The sequence below is a fragment of the Apteryx mantelli genome, chromosome 4 (genome assembly GCF_036417845.1).
Source record: "Apteryx mantelli isolate bAptMan1 chromosome 4, bAptMan1.hap1, whole genome shotgun sequence".
NCBI classification, from domain to species: Eukaryota; Metazoa; Chordata; class Aves; order Apterygiformes; family Apterygidae; genus Apteryx; species Apteryx mantelli.
Window position 1 is genome coordinate 47,181,067 of NC_089981.1, and position 20,930 is coordinate 47,201,996.

At 38.9% G+C, this 20,930-nt stretch overlaps 2 protein-coding genes across 4 annotated transcripts; one reads left to right on the forward strand and one right to left on the reverse strand.

Annotated features, from left to right (window-relative positions):
• Positions 1-656: 656 nt before the first annotated feature.
• On the reverse strand, positions 657-6,299 carry OIP5 (Opa interacting protein 5). Its single transcript, XM_067295560.1, has 5 exons — positions 6,050-6,299; positions 5,687-5,753; positions 4,547-4,669; positions 3,954-4,035; positions 657-2,621 (listed from the first exon to the last, which is right to left on the reverse strand). The coding sequence occupies exons 1-5, from the start codon at positions 6,282-6,284 to the stop codon at positions 2,463-2,465; spliced, it is 666 nt and encodes a 221-aa protein (XP_067151661.1). The 5' UTR covers positions 6,285-6,299; the 3' UTR covers positions 657-2,462.
• A 351-nt stretch (positions 6,300-6,650) lies between these two features.
• On the forward strand, positions 6,651-20,327 carry NUSAP1 (nucleolar and spindle associated protein 1). 3 transcript variants are annotated; one of them, XM_013959474.2, is made up of 12 exons: positions 6,651-6,783; positions 8,266-8,331; positions 9,462-9,653; positions 10,853-11,021; positions 12,134-12,232; positions 12,940-13,052; positions 13,776-13,844; positions 14,049-14,236; positions 16,278-16,465; positions 17,895-18,005; positions 18,569-18,680; positions 19,182-20,327. In XM_013959474.2, exons 1-12 carry the CDS (start codon positions 6,691-6,693, stop codon positions 19,267-19,269), a joined length of 1,488 nt encoding a protein of 495 aa, XP_013814928.1. In that variant the 5' UTR covers positions 6,651-6,690; the 3' UTR covers positions 19,270-20,327. The 3 variants fall into 3 exon arrangements, with proteins under 3 accessions (XP_013814928.1, XP_013814929.1, XP_013814930.1); XM_013959475.2 differs by lacking the exon at positions 13,776-13,844; XM_013959476.2 differs by lacking the exon at positions 12,134-12,232.
• The last annotated feature ends 603 nt before the right edge of the window (positions 20,328-20,930 follow it).

The window sequence follows — 20,930 nt, forward strand, 5'->3', positions numbered from 1 at the left end:
ATCATGGACAGTTGCTCATGCTAAGCAAGCAAAGTAATGCAAGGAATGATCATTAATGCAATGCTTCATAATAAGCCAGGATCTGCATATACAAGATAAATTGATGGTCTTTGCTGCAAACATCTTATAACCTAAGTAAAAGAAGTCAACTCAAGACTCTCATGATAGTACACGTGATCTATATAATATGTATTTCTGAATTTCAGGGTTTTTTTTTAATTAAAAAAAAGTTTCTTCTTTATAACTGTAAAGGTAAAATCATAACAAATATAACTGACAGCTTTTTTCCACTTAGGGAGGCTTAGCTAAATTCAGTGAATACGATTCCTGCATCTAGAATATTAAACATGAAGCAAGACACTTTACCACTATTTACATTACACAGAGTAGATGTAAAGTATATAGCAAGAAACAAAGTCAATGCAGAAAACGGAATGAAAGGGCAGAAGTAATTAGTCTCATTATCAATCATGTTTCTTAGACTGATGCAACAACAAAAAGGCTGTCACTTAGAAAGTAAGACAAAAGTGAAGTTATACAACTGAAAATGTTCACCTGAGATGGGGGAATGTTTGTACAAAATGGGTTTTGTCACAAGACCCCAGTTAAAGACCAACGGGCCCTTAAACATAGTGCAGAAGTCACTGTACAACAGCTTTATAAAAAATTCCTTGTTCTTAATAATGAAGTAAATCAAATACAGCAATTCCAACCTTACATGAATATACAATGACAACTAAAAAGAACAGCTCCCTGGATAAGAGTGCTAGAGCTCTCTTTAGGGAGGATAACATTTATCATTACAGAGAATGAAATATCTTACAGGAGCGTAATGTTTATTTCAAGTAGTTCCTTTTGATATCTTGAATTTAGCTGTCATTGAAAAGCACTGCATTTCTTCACTCATGCCTGTCAAAGATCTAAAACTAGCAATAATAGTCATTCAGGTAGCATGTAGTATTATAATTTAACTGAAGGAGACCTGCTCCTCTTCCAGCAGGATAGCAGTTGATATTCTAAGCTATAGCTCAATCAGAACAAACTTTGAGAGCACCCAGAACTGTTAACAAAAAAGCAGCACATTGTACATAAGTAGTAGGATAAATACCAGCTGCCCATCTAAACCCTCAGGGTGCCTTACAGTGACTTTTATCCCCTCCCTTCCAGTCAATTACAAGAGTTATTTTACAAATAGATCAAAACAACTAAGACCATGATACATGGAGTACAATCTGCCACTCCTGTGTGGAAGTAGAAGTAGGGGAGGGCAAATCACATCATCAGAATTAAGTCAATCAAGTAAATACATTCCTCTCTAGACTATTACAGGCAATTACTAAGCTTAGTGGAAGCTTTAAAACATCAAACTTTTAGGCAGCAGGAGGGAGAGGAAAAGAACCCTTAATCTTCCAACTAACGGGAATTAAGGACTTAGATGTTCTGTCCCAATAACAAGGGGTGAGTAGCATTCTTTCCTCTCCATCAAATGAGTTTCTAAATGTTTGCAGAGGAGCAGAACCTATGCAAAACTAACAGAAGTGCTGATGAGTACCCTTTCTATTTTTTGTGAAACATCTTGACTGGCCAAGGGAAGGCAGCAGCTTCAGCAGAGAGGTGTTCCCATGACTGAGCAGAAGGGAAGGGAGGAGAAAAGAGCTTTCCTTAGTTTCATGGCTTCAGCCTCAGAGAGATGGGCTCAGTTCTATTAAAGGTAGTAGTTGCCCACAGTCTGAGGCTGATGGAGCAGACAAACTGACCCAGTCCAGTGGAGCCACGGAGTTGCTCTTCCAGAGGACTTGGCAGGCACTTGCACTGTGCTTGAACTTGTAGTGTGAAAGCTTGCTCCAGTTAGCAGTGCCTTCCATGCCCAAGCATCGAGCATGCTGTGCAACTTCTATGACATGCTGGCTGGCCCCTTTTGCAGGCCACACACAGAAGTAAGCTTAAAAGAACTATCAGGACGCCATTTAGCAGTGCTTCTCATAGCTGATGCAGCTAACAAACCACTTGACCAACAGCTAGCTGCCATAAACATTGTATCTATATGAAAAGGTAGGACAAAAAATTTTAGACATCTGTAAGAAGGTTTACTTTATAAAGGTTCCTCTTGTATATCACCTTATTGGCATGTTTTATATAGTCCCCAAAACCTGAGTTCAGCTTTTTGAAGGCTGCTTTTTTCCCCTAAAGTTGTTAGGGAGAACCACAGCAGTGGTTCTACTGCCTCAGAGAGTACTGTGCTGTATGGGTGAGCTATTTGTTTTTCACAGCATAGCTTCAGGATGTTAAGATTTTCAGGTGTTTCCACCAGGTTGAAGAGACACGCTTTAGCATAAGTTCTTTCTATACACAGATAAAGTGACAGATTAAGTCTCTGACCTTTTCTGGTGCATTATTTCATCATAATGAAGAAACCCTGCAGAGATGCAGAAACAACTCCAGTAGTTCTTCAGAATGGCACATTATTTGTTCATCTTGACTATTGCATATCCTGGCATGAGGCCAGCTGCATCTGATGCAGTGCTTTGCTTTTCTGCCACATTATTCTTTTGGTTCAATTCCTCCAGCTTCTTCATCAGCAATTCTAGGCGCATGTGGACCATCACAAGCTTTTCTTTTAGCTAGAAAAAAAAGAATAATAATAATAAAAAAAAAAACAGAGAAATGTTGTCCTAACATTGGGTCCTTGAAAGATGTATACCCCACCTTCAGTAGCTAAAAAGCAGCTGACTTTCAAGATGGAAAATGATACTGGGCTCTATTGTATCACTAGTATCTAATATTGCTTATCTCTATACTGTATGTTTAGTATAGCCAAAACTAGCACCGAAATCAGAGGCCTGTGTTACACATGAGATGAATGTGTGTCAGCAGAACCCCTTTCAGAGATGCATGGAAATTTTCCACTTAAGTAAGCAGCCAGAGCTGCTGAAGCCTTACCATGACCAACATAATCTTTCCCGGTTAATTCATTACAAGTTTAGCAAAGCCAGATAACTTTTTTGACAAGATCTGGACAGACTGTTTCATCTTCACTTAGGAGTACACCTAAAAATACTCATCTGCTATATTACATTTTACTCAGGATGGAGTATGTGCTTTGAAGGGAGTGTAAAAGAAGGGAGCGGGGAAACAGATGGCAAACATACATAAAAATAAAGTATGGATTTGGAGTGAAACTCAAGCACTATTTCCCTAAAGAAATGCTACAAATGTATGACCTGCTAACAAAGCATAGATTTTTTTTCTTTCCTCCCTAGGTAACATGATTACCAGAAAGGCTAGATTCACGAACAGCTAGTAAAGGGAGCAGAAAGAGACATGGTTACTGTAGAAGGCATCTGTTGACCTGCTGCCTAATACATTAAGATATCCAAAAAGGGTAGTTCTGTGACAAATGGAAAGATTTGGACTAATTCTCTCAAGAATTTTTGTTACCAAAACTAGTTCAGAGAGTGGACATTTTCAAGAGTCTGCTGCTGTTTTGAGCTCACATAGCCAGAAATATGACTGTGCTAGAATTCTTCTAAAATCAGCAAATTGGTATTTTTTATTCTGCAACACTGACTTATCAATCCTAGAGACAATACACTTAGTAATACTTAGCTGAATGCTTACTGAACGGTTCTGGGTTTCTCTTTTCAAGATGCAGAGAAATCCCTTCTCTCTTGATGACATTCAGGTACCACAAAAACATAAACATTCACTACAGGGTAACACACTTGTCAGAAAGTTAGCTAGAACTTTATTTGTTTTGCAGATAAGTTGTTACAAAAAATGTTTTGTATGTTCTGTGCATGCATCATAGCTACATTATAATTCAATATGTTCTACATCACCTGCACTTAAAAACAAAAAAGCAAAAAAAAAAAAGTATCAATATTTTTGGACCGATTTCTAAAAAGACTTGACACTTTTCACATTTTACATACAAAGTCATGTAGAAACCTTACTTTTCCGAGTTCTTCCTTTAGGCTCAAAGCAGGAAAATTTACCTTAGAGGCTTCTATTATCATTTTAGTTTTTAAGAGATAACTGGAAGACAAGTGGGGAAAGGGGAAAGACAAGAAAAACACTTTTTAAATAACATGGTTGCATTCATTGTTTAGACAGATTATTTAAGATGATTTTAAAGCAGATCTAAAAGTGCTGTCAAAAGTAGTCAATACATTATGAAAATATTTAAAATATAACAATAGTTTTACTTTAAAAATCATAAAATCTCTCACCATCAACTGAAAGTAATTTACAGTTTCTATAATCAAGTCTTCAATCTAGCATGGAACAGGTTTGAAACCTTACATTACTTAAGTGGATCTGGAAGTGAAATAGATTTCAAACTGCAAACAACTAAATTTAATTCTTGAAATTACATGAGAACCCTTTAAAAGTGTAAGGCAAATCAAATGGAATTGTGCCAACATGAGCAATTTAAATAGAATATTAAAACCCATAAACCAATGCACTCAGTCAAAAGTAAAACAGCTGTTTTAATCACTTGCAAACTCCTATGAAGTCATTTACCATAATAAGACAGCATACTCACCAAAGGATGCTGTCCTTGAAGAAACAGAAGAAGCCTCGGAGATAAGCCAGATCACTGAAAGTGGAATATAGAATGAAGCCCACAATCAAGCCACATGAACGACAGGATAATGCATTGAAAGTGCTGAAAGGAGAAAAGGGAAAATAATATGTTTAAACAGAAGCTTTTAAAAACATAGATACTGCCTGCTAGTCAGAGGACATCAGATCATCAGTTTTACCAAAACAGCAAACAAAACGTGTAGTATTACTTTTCTCTCTATATAAACAATCACAGAGAGAAGGGGAACATCAGAAGTTGAGCATATTGTGTAAGAAGTAATTTCTGTAATAAGTGAAGTTGCAGTCAGGGAAGAACATAAAAGGATCATTACCACAGAGTGGCTTAAGCTATACTAGTCAAATATGACTTAACCAGTAAAAAAGTACAATATGCCTGTGCCCAAACCTCTATATGTGATAGGCTGTATAGGTAGAGGAAAAAATTCCTCCTGATAAAATGGATTATTGCCTCATGCAGAGAAAAACGCAAATCTTTCTTTCAGAAAGTTTCTAGCCCTTGTGGTTTGTGAAATAACTTTTTAAACAACATTAAATACAATACCGATTCTGCTAGTTCTCACCAAATTTGCAAATATTCTTCTAGTCTTCAAGTAATATCTTACTTCTTTTTTATCTAATTCCAGATTTACCAAAGCTATCTCTTATTGATTGGCTAATGAATAGAACAGCAGAAGTTACTCACTTTCAATATATAAAAAGACATGCTTTAATTTAGATGATATATGCTTTATAAGGCAGGAGTGGAAGAAAAAGAGTTAAAGGCTAGGCTACCTTTTCCTGCATTGCTCAAATGTTCCTCTCTCTCCACTAACAAAGATAAATGCTGGCAAAACTTCTTTTGATTTTGATGAAAATTAAAGCTATATGTGTGCGAAAGATTTTTTGGTTGAAAGTTATGAAGTACAGGTCCAAAAAAATCACTTGGGACTTTATTGATTCCATGAGACATCTCGGTGCACAAGCTAGAAAACTTTTAGGAACTCTTTGCCTCTGACTTTGAAGAGGCTTATTTTTGTCTGTACGTTTCAGCTGACGACTAAAACCTGATGCCAGAAGCAAGAGATACGCCGCTACCTACCACCCGAGGAGGGCTCCTTCAAGGCCGATCATTAGCGACTCTTCCCAAGCGACGTCATTTGTGACTCCTGCGAAGAAAGACAGAGCCATTGGAAAACCACGCTCCCCAGCGCAATCGCCGGTCACCCCAGCGCCCCCGGCTCAGCAGGCAACGCGGCGACCCACTGAGGCGCACGACAGGTCTCCTTATAACATGCGGGTGGAAGTTTCCACGCACTAGTGAAAGCTCATCGCCCCGGCCGCCGGCCCGGACACCCGTCGCTCCGCAGGACGCCGCGCTGCCCGCTGCCCTGGGCCTGGCTGGGGCCCTACCGGCAGGCGGCGCCCCCGGCCCGGCCCCGGCCCTGGCCCCGGCGACACTGACTGAGGCAGGCGAGGAGCCCGAGGCGCCGCTCCTCCTGCGCGCACAGGTGCAGCGAGTCCCCCAGCACGGCCCGGCAGCCGCGGCACTGGAATACGGCCCACTCCTCCGGCCGCGGCCGCCGCGCCGCCCCCGCCGAGCCCGCGGGCGGCGGCAGCGGCAGCGGCCGCTCCACGGTGATGACGCCGCCGAGCTGCGGGTCCTGAAACAGCTCCTGCAGCCGCCGCCGCACCGCCATCTTCTCCCGCCCTGAGTTCGAGAGCGGCACCCGCCTTCTCGGCCTCCCCATTGGAGAGTGGCACACAGCTCTGCGCTGCCACTGGGTGAAAGACAAGTCAATCCTCGTTTCCTGAGGCCATTGGGAAATGGGCGACGGGCGCTCCTTCCACCGCCCAATCAGGCAGGAGGGGGCAGGGCTTCCCCTTGCCGGGAGCGCCTATCACGTTTGAAAAAAATACAACCCAGGGGCTGGGCCGCCATTGGTGGTTGCTCTGCCCCCGGGCCCGCCCCTTCGCCTGTATCAGCCAATGGAAGAGCGCGGCGGGCCAGTTCGAACGGCGGGGGCGGGGCAAGGCGCCCCGTGTCAGTTGAGCGCGAGATTCGAAGCGCGGCGGTTGGTGCAGGCGGGCGGTGGTCGCGCCGCCATGGCGCTTTCTTCGCTCCAGCAGTTGGACTCGCTGAAGTACATCGAGCTCCAGCGGATAGCAAAGGCCGCCGGCCTGAAGGCCAACCTCCGGGTGAGGCGAGGCGGCGGCCCCCGGCCGCGGGCGGGCGTGTGGTGCTGCTGCTGCGGCCCGGGCCGAGCGAGAGGCCGGCGGGAGCTCCGGGCTACCCGTTCTTCGCCGTCCGCGCTCTGATGGGCAGGCTCGGCTCTGGAGCTGCCTCTCCGCCCGGCTGGGAGCCCTGGCGTGGCCCCGGGGGGGAGCGGGGGGCCCCGGCGGGTCCGAGCAGCGGAAGCGGGGGAGGCGGGCGTCGTGCAAGGAGCGCGCCCCGGGTGGCCCCGCGGTCGCTGTTCTGCTTTTGGCCGCCGCGAGGAGAAAGCCTTCGTCCCCTTCTGGGTCTGGAGGCGGCGTTAACGGAGGCGCAGCTCGGGCCTGCAGTGTGGAGCTGATAGCTCGGTAGTTCTACGCTGGAGTGTTTCTTGCCACCTTCAACAACGGGTGTAAGCCTGCAGAAAAAGCTGGCAATGCGGGGCTCCCTTTCTCCAGAGGCACCGAGTCGGGGAAGTACAGGGCTGCCGCACGCACGGGATCAGCCCGCAGCCGTGTGCAAGCGCGTCCCCCGACGGGTTGAGCCCCGCCGTGGCCGCAGTGTGCCGGCCGGTCAGGCTGCCCTCCTGCCGCCGGTAACCATGGGGAGCCTTAAGGGACCAGAGTGGATTTGTTGATTTACAGACAGGAATTAAAAAAAAGAATTAAAGCATGTGCCCATCTGTTTTGCCTGGGGCCTGCAGACATATGAGAGTTAACCAGCCTGGCCTGATCTCAGCAGGCACTGCTGGTAACTCCCTCAGCAGAAGTCAGGCCTGCACTACCGGTCCAAGAAGACATACAACCTTTAAAAACAAACAAAAACACCCCAAATCCACTACTTAAGTGGTAATTTGGACCAAGGATTAGTTGTCCTCACAGGGCTGAGACTTCTGCTTGGGGTTTTGGTTCTGGGTTACTTTGTGCGTAGCTTCTAGTTTGTGCTTAACTTCTAGTTCAGATTTGATTTTATGCTGACCTTTCCAGTTAAATATTTAGAAGTCTTTTATTCGTAGCTTAAAACATCGATGGTGTAATTTTTTTATTATTATTTGCTGTGAACATACAGAAGGGATGAGAAGATTGCTTTGCATGTAGTGTTGTGTGAAAGAGGAAAAAGTTATTGCAGAAATCAGATGCAGTTTTATTTGTGTTCAGTTAGGCCACTAAAATAGTCTCTTTTATCCTAGAACAATCAAACTTTCTAGAAAATAGACCAGAAGAAACCTATTCAAGGAAATCTCTTTGTGTTTCTGTGAAGTGTATGCTACATATTTAGCCTGGGCCTTAAGTATGTTCTCAAATTTGACTGACTTTAACGAGGCTCCAGACATGCATTAAGAGTTCTGTTTTATTGGATTCAGCAAATGCTTTGCTGTCTTGGTCTGATTTTAGGCTACTATCTGGATTTGTGCAGGTCTCTGATCACTTAATGTAATCTCTGGTTCATATGTTTTGATTTTTCTGCAGGCAGACAAATTGTTGAAAGCACTGAAGCAACACTTTCATGGAACAAAAGAAGAAAATGAAAATATGGTAATAATGAGAAATTAGCTATTCTCTTTAAGAAAGATATGTCTACCCTTGTAAAGTATGGCATGTAATAAAGATTGTATTTAACATGGTGCAAACTAATAAAAATACTGTTTCCTTTTTTTTTTTTTTTGACAGTGTCTTTAGTTTAATGTACTTGCATACCAATTGAAACAGATGTGTTGGTATTAGCTTTAAAGTAGTCCCATGTATGACTGAAGGCTGATTTGTTTCCCACTGCCAAAAATAGCAATGCGCTTTTCGGCGTAAGCACAAAATTATCCTCTGTGAACACTAATGCTTCAATTTCTGTTGACCAAATCTTAATTCTTGTCTGTTTAGCTTCAAATGCTAGTCAGCACCAAATAGAAAATGCTTTGAGAAGAATATCTAGTTCCTTTCATCCAGGCATTTTTACATCTACTACAATTTACTTACTGATGTTACAACAACAGAGATACAACTAGGATGTTTCCTTTAATTATCTCTTAGTATGTTGCTTTCTTAATTTTTTTTCCTAAAGCTTTTTCTTTTGTAATTTAAATCATTTCATTGAGTATGGCAATGTTTTTTCATCTTTGATGAAAAGTAAATGGAAATTAAATTAGAATCTGTTTAAAACATCATACACTTTAAATGTTTCCCTTATCTGCTTCTTTTAAAACATGGGGAGTAATCCTTCTGTAATCCTTGTCAGTTTATTTTTAGTTTTACCAAGCTTTGATACATGCTTAAGTAACAACACAAATATATATTTTTCCAGCATCTGATTACAGTCTTGTATGAAAAATGTGGTAGAATGTTGTATCTCTCTCTCTTTTTAAGATCATTCCATAGAAATATAAAATCTTGGAGGATCACAGCATCATGCAAGTCAAGTTTCAAATATCAAATATTAGGCTTTTTTAATGCCTTCATAGAATATTATGCATATAATGAAACAACCATAGTTTTTTATCCGAGTCTTCCAACAATCAGTTTTGGTATTTAAGGAAACCTAGATATCATCCACTAATTGTTGTGCTACTAAACAGCATGCATTTTCCAATAATAATACTATATCTGTCTCTTTGTAGTATCTGATATATGTATATGTCAAATGTGTTACACATTATGGTGTTTATCTGGTACAGGACTCTGAAAAAAGCGCATCTGCTTCCATTGAATCAGATGAACTGAACAGTCAGGAGGAATTTATGCCTGATCCAGTGTGTTTTATCACAAAAAGACGTGGAAAAGAAAAGAAAGCAACCAGAAAAAAGAGCAATTCCAATGAGGAAACTAATAGCAGTGAAGAAAATACAGGAGTTTCTGCTGAGAAAGAGGTGTGTCTGCCCTGCCCTCCCCTGCCCCCAACACACATAATGAAGCATAAGTTAAACAGAGTATTGATTCATTTTACCACTGTTTAACAATAACATTTGCTTTTTGGTATGCAGACCTACTAGTATTATTGGTCCTCTGTGCTTTATAGCACTTTTTTGGACTAATTTGACTATGTGCTACTCCAAAATGAATAGATAACTTGTTCTTTCTGTAAATTTTCAGCTGGGGGGGGTGGGGCGGAGGAAAGTAATATTAGTTGAAGAAAAGAAATTTAATTCCTCTAAGGAATACATAATTCAAAATATTTTATCAGAATATATCCACTGGTTCATCACAGTATTCACCTGAATGTTAGACTAGTTTCAAAACTTACCTAAAATCAGTCTGTTTTCACTTTCCTATGTAGTAAAAATTCACAGAAACTCTGTAATCGCCTATATACATATATATATGAATTCCTTTTTCTATTTAAAAAATAACTCTTAGATTATTTTCTGAAGAACTATATATAAAGACCAGCAACAAGACAGATTAATTGCTCTAGTGAACTGGAGGTTTCCCATTCCTCTCAATTTCAAAGTGTATGGTGAGTGTGTTGGTGTGGTTGTTTGGGGGAGGGATGGGGGAGAAAGGTGTGTGTGGTTTAAGTATGGGTTGTATGACTGAGAGAGGGGTGGTTTTCATGGAGGGTAAGATTCCCCACCACCTCCCTTAAAACACATGCAAGTAGTGGGAGAATTGAGACAGAGCTGTATGAAAGACTTTCACTGGTGTAAAGTTAGAGGAGGGACATGAGAAGAGAAATCATATTTAGGTGGTAGTCTTTCTTGGGATGTCTGAATAAGCAAAAGCCTACAGTAATCACAGCTACAGTAGCAAAAAGTAACATAGCCAGTGAATTTGTTTTGCCAACAAAATCAATTTTATTTTAAAATGCTATAGCTGTGCAGGTCGATAGGATCATAGGATAATTCAGGTTGGATTTCAGAAAGTCTTTTGTTCAACCTGCTCAAAGCAGGATCAGCTATGAGGTCAGACCATGTTGCTCAGGGCCTTATCTATTCTGGTCTTGGAAAACTCCAAGGATGGAGGCTGCATAGCCCTTCTGGGCAGCCTTTTCCACTGACTGTCCTCAGAAAAGTCTTTCCTGATATCCAGTTGGAACAATCTGCCTAACTGAAGTATGTTTAAACCACAGGAGCATTCAGAAATGAAAGAAAATGAAATGCCCCAGCATGAAAAGGGACAGAAGGTATTCCAAAATGATGAACCAGTAACTAAAAAGAGAGCTATTGAGAATTCAGGCATGGGTATGGGGCAGAAAGAGCAACCAGAGAAGACTTCTACTAAAAGAAGTGGAGTGGAATGTAAGTTAAAAACTTCCAAAAGAGTAAGTTTAGTCATTTGTACTTCTTCGTACCACTACTAACAAAAAAGTGCATCTGATTGTGTCCACCAAGATCTTGTGGAAATGTCTGGTGATCTGATAGACCAGTTGTACTTTACTGGGGATACCCAAAAAGAATCTGTATAATTTGAGCTTGTGTACTTGTTTGCTTAATGTATTGTAAAGAAAGTCCACATAGTTCGCAGTGTAGCCGTTCTGCTGGCTTTGACTTGAGAACTGTGGTCCTGTGGGGTGGGTGGGTGGGTGTTTTTTTTTGTTGTTGTTTTTTTTTATGAAGGAGTTCTCAAAGATTTGCGTGTATTTGAATCTTGCACCTTGTTTAGGATCAGTGCCTTTAGGAATACCACTGATATGCTACTCAGCCCCTTTGGAAGAGGCAAGAAATGGAGAACTTTCTTCCTCGTGCTTCATTTTTCTTTTCCTACTTCCGGAACTCAAACTGAAGTCTAGTTGATTTTTTTTTTTTTTTGATGATGAAATATAATTAAAGTACTAAAATAAAAACGTAAATTTAATACTATACTAAAAACGCAGGTAGAGATAAGATTAAAAAAAGCTGACCTGAGAGCAGAAATGATTAAAAAAACAAAACAAAAAAAACCCCTCATACTCTGTGTGTATGTAAGTCAGTGGTTGAAAAGTTTGCCAAAAGGTATTTATTCTATCGGGTGTCAAAACTTAAAAATCGCTAGCTTATTAAGCAGATAAGGACCTTCTGTGAATTTAAAGTTGTAACAAGCGCAGTTTTCTTGCTAATTCTCCGTACAGAATACGGGAAACAATAATTCAAAATAAAATAACCTAGCTTGACTTGCAGATTCGTGTTGGGCTTGTAGTTCACTGAGACATGTCATTACTGACATACACCATTTAAAAGGCTTTTCAGAGATTGAGCACAAACTCATTCTAGTTGACTTTTTATTTCTCATAGCAAAGAGTTACTCTGAGGAGATTAGAAGCATGTGTTCTAAAGTATATCTTGAGGTTTAGGTAGCTTTACAAAACAGGCTTTAATGACACTAAATTAATGCCCCATAGTTCTAACCACCTTGCCTAATCTTGCTGCCCCAGGTGATGCTCTTCTAGCTCATCCTGCAGGAGGGAAGATCCCTTTATATGTAGGCTGTGGATCTAAGTCTGGGAAAATGGGAATGAAAGCTACCACACCAAGTAAGATGCCCTTAATCTGTATAAATAGATGTACTGTTTGTGTATGAAGGAAGGCTTGCCTTACAATTTTTATGAATCAAACTTCTCTTTTTCACTCGAAGAAAACATTCTGTCTTTAAATTATTAGAAAAAAAAAAAAAAAAGCTCCAGAAGGTTATATTGGGAGGCTTATTTTCCAATAGTTTCTTGTATATTTATTGTAGTAAATGACTTGGGTACCTAATCTAAAAGTGGTTTGAGTGTTTTGATGTGTTCTGGATATAATGCTTGTATTCGCAGTGGTCAAAACAACAAAGAGCAGAAAGACATGCTGTGCTTCCTACTTGTTTAGCTTTCACTATGTAAATATTTCTCTTGTGGTATATTACCATGTATTTGCTCATTTTGATCACTGTGTAAGATACAGACATGCATTTAAAGCTTTTGGATCACCAGATAAAGGAAGCTTCCCCCCCCCCCCTTTAACTAGAGAATTCTGTAGAACATGCAGCACATAACCACATAACTAGCTAAATAGTTGGTGAAGTAGATACTATTTCATTTTGTGTTTGATCGTGTGTGGATACACAGTCTTTCTTTGAAGGTGGCATTATATTTTTTCCCAGCCCCTCGTGATAGGTGTTGCAAGTTTCTTCTGTTCTGTTTAACAGTAATTTTCTTAGGAACTTATCAGATACGTAACTCTTTCTATTTTTGGAACTTCTTAGACTTCAAAAAGTTACATGAGGCTCACTTCAAGAAAATGGAGTCTATTGCTGACTACATTGAGAGGAAAAAAAAAATCATTGAAAACTGCAGCAGTTCTCTCAATGAAGTCAAGGTAAGGTCTGACACAGGAAGACATCCACTGTTCACATGGTCTTTTAAAATTCAGAGTCAATGTTCATTTACCTCCACAAAGGCTCTCTTTAAAAGTCCTGCAGGAACTCTTTAGAGCTCTAGGTAGTTTTCATGTATACATGCAATTTCACTGATCATAGCATTCCACTGAACTGGAGTCCTACATAACTTGTTATACGTATGTGCCTTATATAAAAAAATTTATATAATTTGTATAGTTATATTAACTATATTTTTATTATATATAGTTATATTTTACTCAGAAGTGACATTAATAAGTTAGTTATAACTGTTTGTGTCATAATTGCTTTGTGGAGCATCTTCTGAAACTTTTATTTATGACTGAATTGTGGCGGATGAATCATTCTTCAAAAAGCAGGAGTTAAACATTATTCTTTCCTTCTTTAAGGCATAAAAAAGGAGAATCCAATGACTGCATGCAACTCTCCTTTAATTTATATGGATTTTATGTTATTTTTGGTGGCCCTGATTGCCAGTTCTTGTATTTTGTACTTGTATATGTGAGAACTGAAAATAGGGACTCTTTCAGGGTGTAGCAGACTTGAACAGCGTTAGAACTACTGGAATAAGAGCTAATGTCAATGTATCAAAATCCTAACACTTCTCAATGTTACACTTCTCTCTTCTGTGACAGACACAATGTGTGTATATATATGTACTTAAGATAAACTATTTTTGGCAGGTGCTGGCCAAAAAAACTAATCATTTAAGGGTATCAGAAAAAGGCACTCCACGTAACAACAATTCTAAGGTGTGTTTTTCAGATCACTTTTTTAATAATAGCTAAAATTCTTACATTTAAAATAGATCTATCTTTTTCCTTTTTTTTTCTTTGAAAGCAGAAAAGATTGCATGTATGCTTTTGATTCATTGTGTGTATTTTTTCCTTCCTCTTAGCTGCCTTCCTAATATATTTTTGGTGGAATGAGCTAACTCATGCTTTGCTTTTCCCCAGAAACATTCCAATGGCAAAAAGTTCTTATTCAGCCCAAATCCAGAGAGAGGCAGATTTTCTACCACCTGCACTCCTAGCAACCTCCGACGTTCACCACGCAGTTCTTTGAACACTGCAAATAGGAGTATTTTATCTAAGAAATCTTCATTTAATCCTTCTGTCCTCTCAACAACCAAAATGAATGTCAGGTAAAAAGAACAAACCAAAACTATCAGTCAGCAATCTGATATAATATACATGAAACAGTAAACACTGACTGTGATTTGAATGACTTTATCTCTGTTCCAAACTTGAAATACATGAGACTATTTCTGATTTCTAACTTCCAGCCTAACTTCATGGCTGGTTTAAACCTGACTGTTTACATATTGCCTCTTTCATCCTTCACTTTCTTCTCTTTTTTTGTCTCTTACATTTGAGTTAATTTATCTTTGAGATGACTTAACAGACTTGTATGCTGTATTCCAGGTGAGTCTCATAATGGACCTCTGTGAATGGTAACAGGTTTCTCTTACCCATCAAGGTATACGTAGATTGAAGTATACCCAAGATGGCTTATTTGAGTGTGGTGGTGGGGGGGGGGTTGTGTTTTTTTGGTTTTTTTCCAACAAATATGTTACCTTGGGACCCATGCTACCTAGTTGTTCTTGTGATCAACTAATATAAGCATATTGTTTCTAACAGATGGGAAGCAAATTGACACCAGAAAGTCACGATGAATTCCTAAATGAATGAGCTCATACTTGATGCTATTAAATTAAATTTCCACTTAAAACAAGATGGACTCTTTGTTCTTCCTACACAGTAATCTAATTCTCCGCTGTATTAATGTCTCCTGAATTTTTGTTATCAATAAACTTTTAAGAAAAACTAGTAGTAAACTAATATGTTCTGAACAAAAACACTTAAGGGATTGAAAGAACAGTCCTTATGGTATTCTGTTACTAAATACCTTTCTGCTCAGGTGCTTTTCTTTCAGCAAAATTCATTGTTTACTATTTCTTGGTTGGCTTCCAATTGTTGTATTAATCCCCATTTTCTTCAATTTATTTAACTTTCCACAATGACTGAAATCCAGATTAAGATATTCCACACTTTGCCCTGATCCTTCTTACTTGAGATTAACCCTCTATCTTTAACAAGGATCTGTTGCATTATCTATTTTTCTGATAACCTTTATGTTTTCTTAAGAGCTATTCAAAACACTTGCATATCAAGAAGTTTCTAGTTGTTGTGACTATTCTTTTTTTTTTTTATGTCCCTGAATAATGTTGTGTTTTCCCTGTTGTTCTCAAGTCAAATAGTACTACTTTTAATGTTGACAACCCTTAATGAAAAAAATATAGTTATGGGGCTTGTAACTCTTGCATGCCAGTTCTTTTGCTATTCAGAGATAAGGATTACCTGGTCCATGCAAAATCAAGCACATAATCTTACTAGCTTTGTTTCAACTTTCAATGTACTAATTTTAATTCCCATGCTCTTTCCTATTCCTCATCCTGATTCCATTGTATTAGTTGTCAATAAAGATGACAGTATATGAAAATAATATTTTTTTTTTCTGCCTTTAGTGTCCTATTAAATGATGTTTATTCTCTTCACTGCGGCCCTACTTGATTTTTTGGCAATATGTAAAACGGAAAACAACAACACTTCTATTCCATTTGTACAAAGATGTGCTGAGCTAGATCTTGCAAGCCGCACTTTATCCATAACTTATTAGCCTTCAAAACATTGCTTTCTTCAATATTTACTCACTGTCTTTCCATACCTTGTGGCTTTCAGCTTATTCTCAATGAGTTGTGAAGTTCAGCTGGCTACTTCTTTTTCTTTTATCTTTTCTTCTGACTTCGAAAACTCAAATTATTTTAAAGGAAATATTACTTTTTTTATAATGCTGTACTACAGAATCGAAATGTAAAGTAAACCACATCTCTCGGTGAAGGAATCTCCCAGCTTACTGCATTTGAATATATTTGCTCTCTAAAATATCAAGAAAGTCAGCTTCCTATAAATCTTAATAGTACTTATTGCCGATAATGATGGATTGTAAGGTGAAAACCGTCAGCAAAGGTATCTTTAGTGTGGCTGCTGCATTAGCTGTGAACATCTTATATGCAATAACTTTGTACCTGTAAAACGTGACAGAATGCAAAAGGACCAAATGTTGTGTCACTTGCATTCCACATAGATAACTAATTTTGTCTTCATATTTCTAATAATTTTCAGGTTCTCAGAAGCCACAAGAGATAATGAGCACAAGCGCTCTCTTACTAAAACTCCATCTAGAATGTCTCCATACTTGGAGGAGGTCTGCACACCTGATAGCCAGAAGAGCAGCAAAGTCATAAGTAGGAAAAACAGCAAGGGAAATGCAAGAAGTAATAACCTGACTGCATCAAAGGGAAAAGTGGATGGTAAATATCTGGATTTTTCAAATCAAGACTTTTTTCCTATTGAATACTTAAATTAAAACCTGGACCTACATGAAATTAGGATAGGGAAGATTTATTTAATTCTCTAATTCATGACTCTTTTTTAGAAGCTGCAGTAGTTTCTTCCAGTTTCCTGTGTCTTTTGACTAAAATGCTTAGGTGCTAAGGACTAAGGGTACAATGATTGTGCAGATTCTGAAATGCCTTAGCTGCCTGCAGAGGAGACTAATATAGGATGGGAGGGATAGAAACCTTTCTGGACTTTTATGGACTACATAGCAAAAGCTCTGTGTAACAGATACAGGGAGATTCTTTTCCCCTCTGTGAGAGGGATTCCTGATTCCTTCTCAGGGGTCTCATCTTTCCCCTTGCAGAAAAGGGATATACACCAGGCATCTAGCTGTGTCTTAGGACAACCTGGTATCATCACCCTCAGCAACCCTAGCTGGCTTGTGATCCAAAACCCTAGCTCTAAGAAAAAGCAGAAGTCTTCCTATTACTAAGAATCTCTGCAGCTAACACTAGCATCAGAAGTACGTTAGCACAGCTCAAGAGCCCAGAGCGGCTTGCTTTGCTGTATGAGAATATTGAAATTTGGTGGGGGGAGAAGGGGAAAGACCTACTGCAGATCTGAAGCTGAAGTGTTCCAGAAAATTGTTTTTGTGTGTGAAAAGTCTGCCTGGGTTACCAAATAAGAGTACAGAGATTATGGAAACAAACAACTTGCTCTTAAGGATAAGAAAACTACATGGGGCAATATGTGCTATTCCTAGTCATATTGCAAAGTTGTACTGTGGCACCCAAATTCTTTTTATAAAAGTAATGATTCATATCCCAAAAGAATAATGAATAGGCTCAGGAAGAATCTGTTGCCATTTCCCTTTCTTCTTGAGAAGATAAGGACAATATTTACAGAAACTTACTTTCCAAATGCAGTCTGAGATTATGATTTAAGATGCCTTGAGAACCACTTGACTGAGGAATTAATATGTATAAATGACACCTTAAATTTCAGTATAAAATTATGCAACTTAAATAGTCCATTTCTGTAGCAAATGATATGTGTAATACGGTTTACACAGCTGTGCCTACAACTTAGGCATAAACTAAGAATCACTGCATCCAATTTGATGTGCAGCAGATCTGTTGCTTGCCAGGGCACTCTACTTAAAATCAGAGCAAGAAAGGATGCTACTCTGCACCTCTTGCTTCCTCTAAATCTGAAAACTCCCCATTTCAAATGTGCAATATTTGTGGAATTCTGCCTTCAAAGGTAGCTGAAGGTAGCATTTTATGGCCTTTTGGGTTTTGATAATTGTAAGGTGGTCTTCACAGGCACTTTCCACCTAGCTATGTACAAGGATGCTCTTGCTATTTTTATTAAATATGATAATCTTGATGCTTTTTGTAGTTATCACCCCCTTCAAGTTTGCAGCTCAGACTGCAGAACCCACAAGCACAAAGAAGACATTTGATCTCAAAGCCAGTCTCTCAAGGCCACTTCGATATCAGCCCCATAAAGGTATTGTGATTTTGTGCCATTTGCTTTCAGTATATCCCATGCAGTAAAGTGCTTATAAGACATTGATACAAACCGTGATGTAACAGAGTTGCTCAGTCTTTTTGCATACCTGATTAATGCTGCATTCCCACACGGTGTTCGCAAATTTCATGGTTTGTGCGTTGACGTTAAATTTGTAAATAGGGAGGCTTTGAAAAGCGTATACTACCAAAGAACATGCCCTTGTCACCTTTATTCATGTAAGTGCACGAATGAACATCTTCGTCTTTCTCTGAACATACGTATGCACAGGAAATGAGGGCTTTTTGAATAAGCCTTATTCTATAAAGAAAAGTGCAATGTTGTTGGAGAAGCAAAGCGGTGACTTGCTCTTTATGTAAAGGCTGTTATCCAGAAAACTACTCACCAGATACGGACTGATGAAACTCATAATACAGCTGAAGATGTTCACATTTAACCTCAAAGGCAACCAGCAAAACAAGCTAGATAGTGTAATATTCAGGATAAGAAAGTTAAGCACTGAACTATACTAATTCACTGGCCTCTTTGCCTCTAAATTATAGGAAGACTAAAACCTTGGGGAGAATTTAAAGAAAATACCGTGCTAAATAAGTCTGTGAACAGCAACATCTCTTCATATAAGAAAGATTACAAGCAGCCACATCTCCAGACAAGGTTAGTACAACATCATTTTAAAGAACATTACTCATAAAAAGCTAATGTGATGATTCACTTGACTTTTTACATATTTTTAAATATATAGTTCAGGAAAGAATACTGTTGTATTAAAGCAATTTTTGCCTCCAATAGTAGTCTAGTATCAGGAAGGCCAGAAAGATGAAAGGAAGCTATGAATCAGATACAGACTCTTATTCTATGAAAGTTATTAATCCTAGCACTTGGACATTTATCTTAATCTCAGAAAGCAGCTGTGAAAATAGACATGTTTTTACTTTCGATGTTAGATCTGTATCTCTAATGGAAAATATTTGTCTAGAAGTTTGGAATTGATCTAAAATGGAACTGCTCTCTGCCCATAGCTAATGCAGCATGTTGGTAAAACATGTGTTAAGCTTGGTTAAATGTATGCTAAGCCTTGGTTAACTTAAGATTCCTTTTGGTTGCTTGTGTCTCTACTTAGACCTCCAGTTTGATTATTTTTCTCTTCCCCTTCAGGGAAGAAAGGCGTGAGAAGCACGAGCAGGAGAGAAAAAAGAAAAAGGCTCAGGCCCTCGGAAACCGTAGAGGACTAGCTGTGGCTTAGGAGAAATCAGAAATACTTAAGAGCTCACTGTAAATACTGTTCCTCTCATGTAAATATTTATGCTATCTGTGCGTTAGAGTACGTGTCAGGTTGCTATTACTAGTGGAATCCAAAGAGCTTTGAATAAGACCTCTTAATGTGTCTGAGCATAATGTTTTAGTGATTGACTCATCCAATGAGCCGAAAGTTCTAAACTTCTAGGAGCTTAGAATTACCTCCAGTTGCTTAATAATATTTTCATTTAACTCTTGAATCGACTGGATATTCTTGACTTTGAACAAAGGCATCTTCAACAAGTAGATTTGATAAGTCTGTTGAACTAAAAGATGTTAAAGGAGAAAATGTAAGTGAAAAAAGATGCTCAGAGAGCCTCCTTGTAACTTAAGTCAGACTTCCCCACCAGAATGCATTCTTTGGATTGCAAACTTCAAAATGTTCTACTGGTAATTAAAACAGTTGTAGATACCTGCTTGCCCCTTTCCCCAAACCAATCCTTAAATCTTCTAACAACTAGTAGACCAATTATTCAGCATTTCTAATTGCATAACTATGGAGTAGCAGGGAATCTCTAGGAGAATAAAAAATATTCAAACTCTTTGGGGAAACTACAAAGCTTATGGAATAGCATAATTTCAGAATATAACTTTAAAAAAGGTCACAATTAAAGTGATTTTTCAAGTTACCAGCTGGATGCTTTGTGAACAGGTACAATTTTCTTCTTTTCCATGTTGAATAGCAGATGTTAATAAAACAATTATTCTGATTTATTATTCTCTATAATGCTTAAAAGATGTTAAAAGTATTACTGAGGCACACTTAGTATCTCAGATTTCAAAGCTGGTGTTGCTGTTAGCTTTTCTACATTTCTTTCCTCCTATCTGGATTTATTATGGATGAAGCAGTGACTGTAAAGGTAATTTAGCAATTAATCTCATAGCTAGAATTGTGAGCAAATAGAGTTTATTCTTCTGTTGCATCAAATATGCTGAAATGTCAAGCTCAAACAATTTTTTATAAACTTAAATGGGGGAAAAAATAAATGTTTTGTATATATCTTGGTTTTGTATATATCAGTGGCTATATCACTTGCATGCACTATGTGTAACTACCTCTGTAGTACAGCACTGATTTTGCTCACATCTCTATTATTACTCATCTCCTTTTCCTGTAACTGGTTGCTTTTCCTTACTGATTAGCTTGCCTACCACTTTTTGAATGCGCATATGTTCTGATAACTCTAGAAGATAAGCATTGCCCCTGTTTTGCTCTTAAACTATTACTTCTGTGCAAGAAGAAAACAACAGTATAGGACATCTTCATCTTGCTTTGTCATGGGTCTCTTTTTATATGAAAAATAGGTACATTTAATATTTTTTTAAATACTCTTCACTAAGGAAACTGTGGATGATGTCCATGTTTCAATTAGATTAAGATTATAGAACATGTGGAACTAAACTTTAATGCTGTCTTAAATTACTGGAAAACAAACTCCTCAAAAATGGAGGTACTGAGCTTTTGTGATGCCAGCTGAGCCTGTGATTTTACAATGCTGCTGAGTTCAGCTGACTAACCTTTTATTGGAAAGGGTGATCAGATCTTGCCATGGTGCCTCTCTAACCCTAGTGCCCAGCAGTGGTGCTCACCAAGCTCTCTGCTGTGTC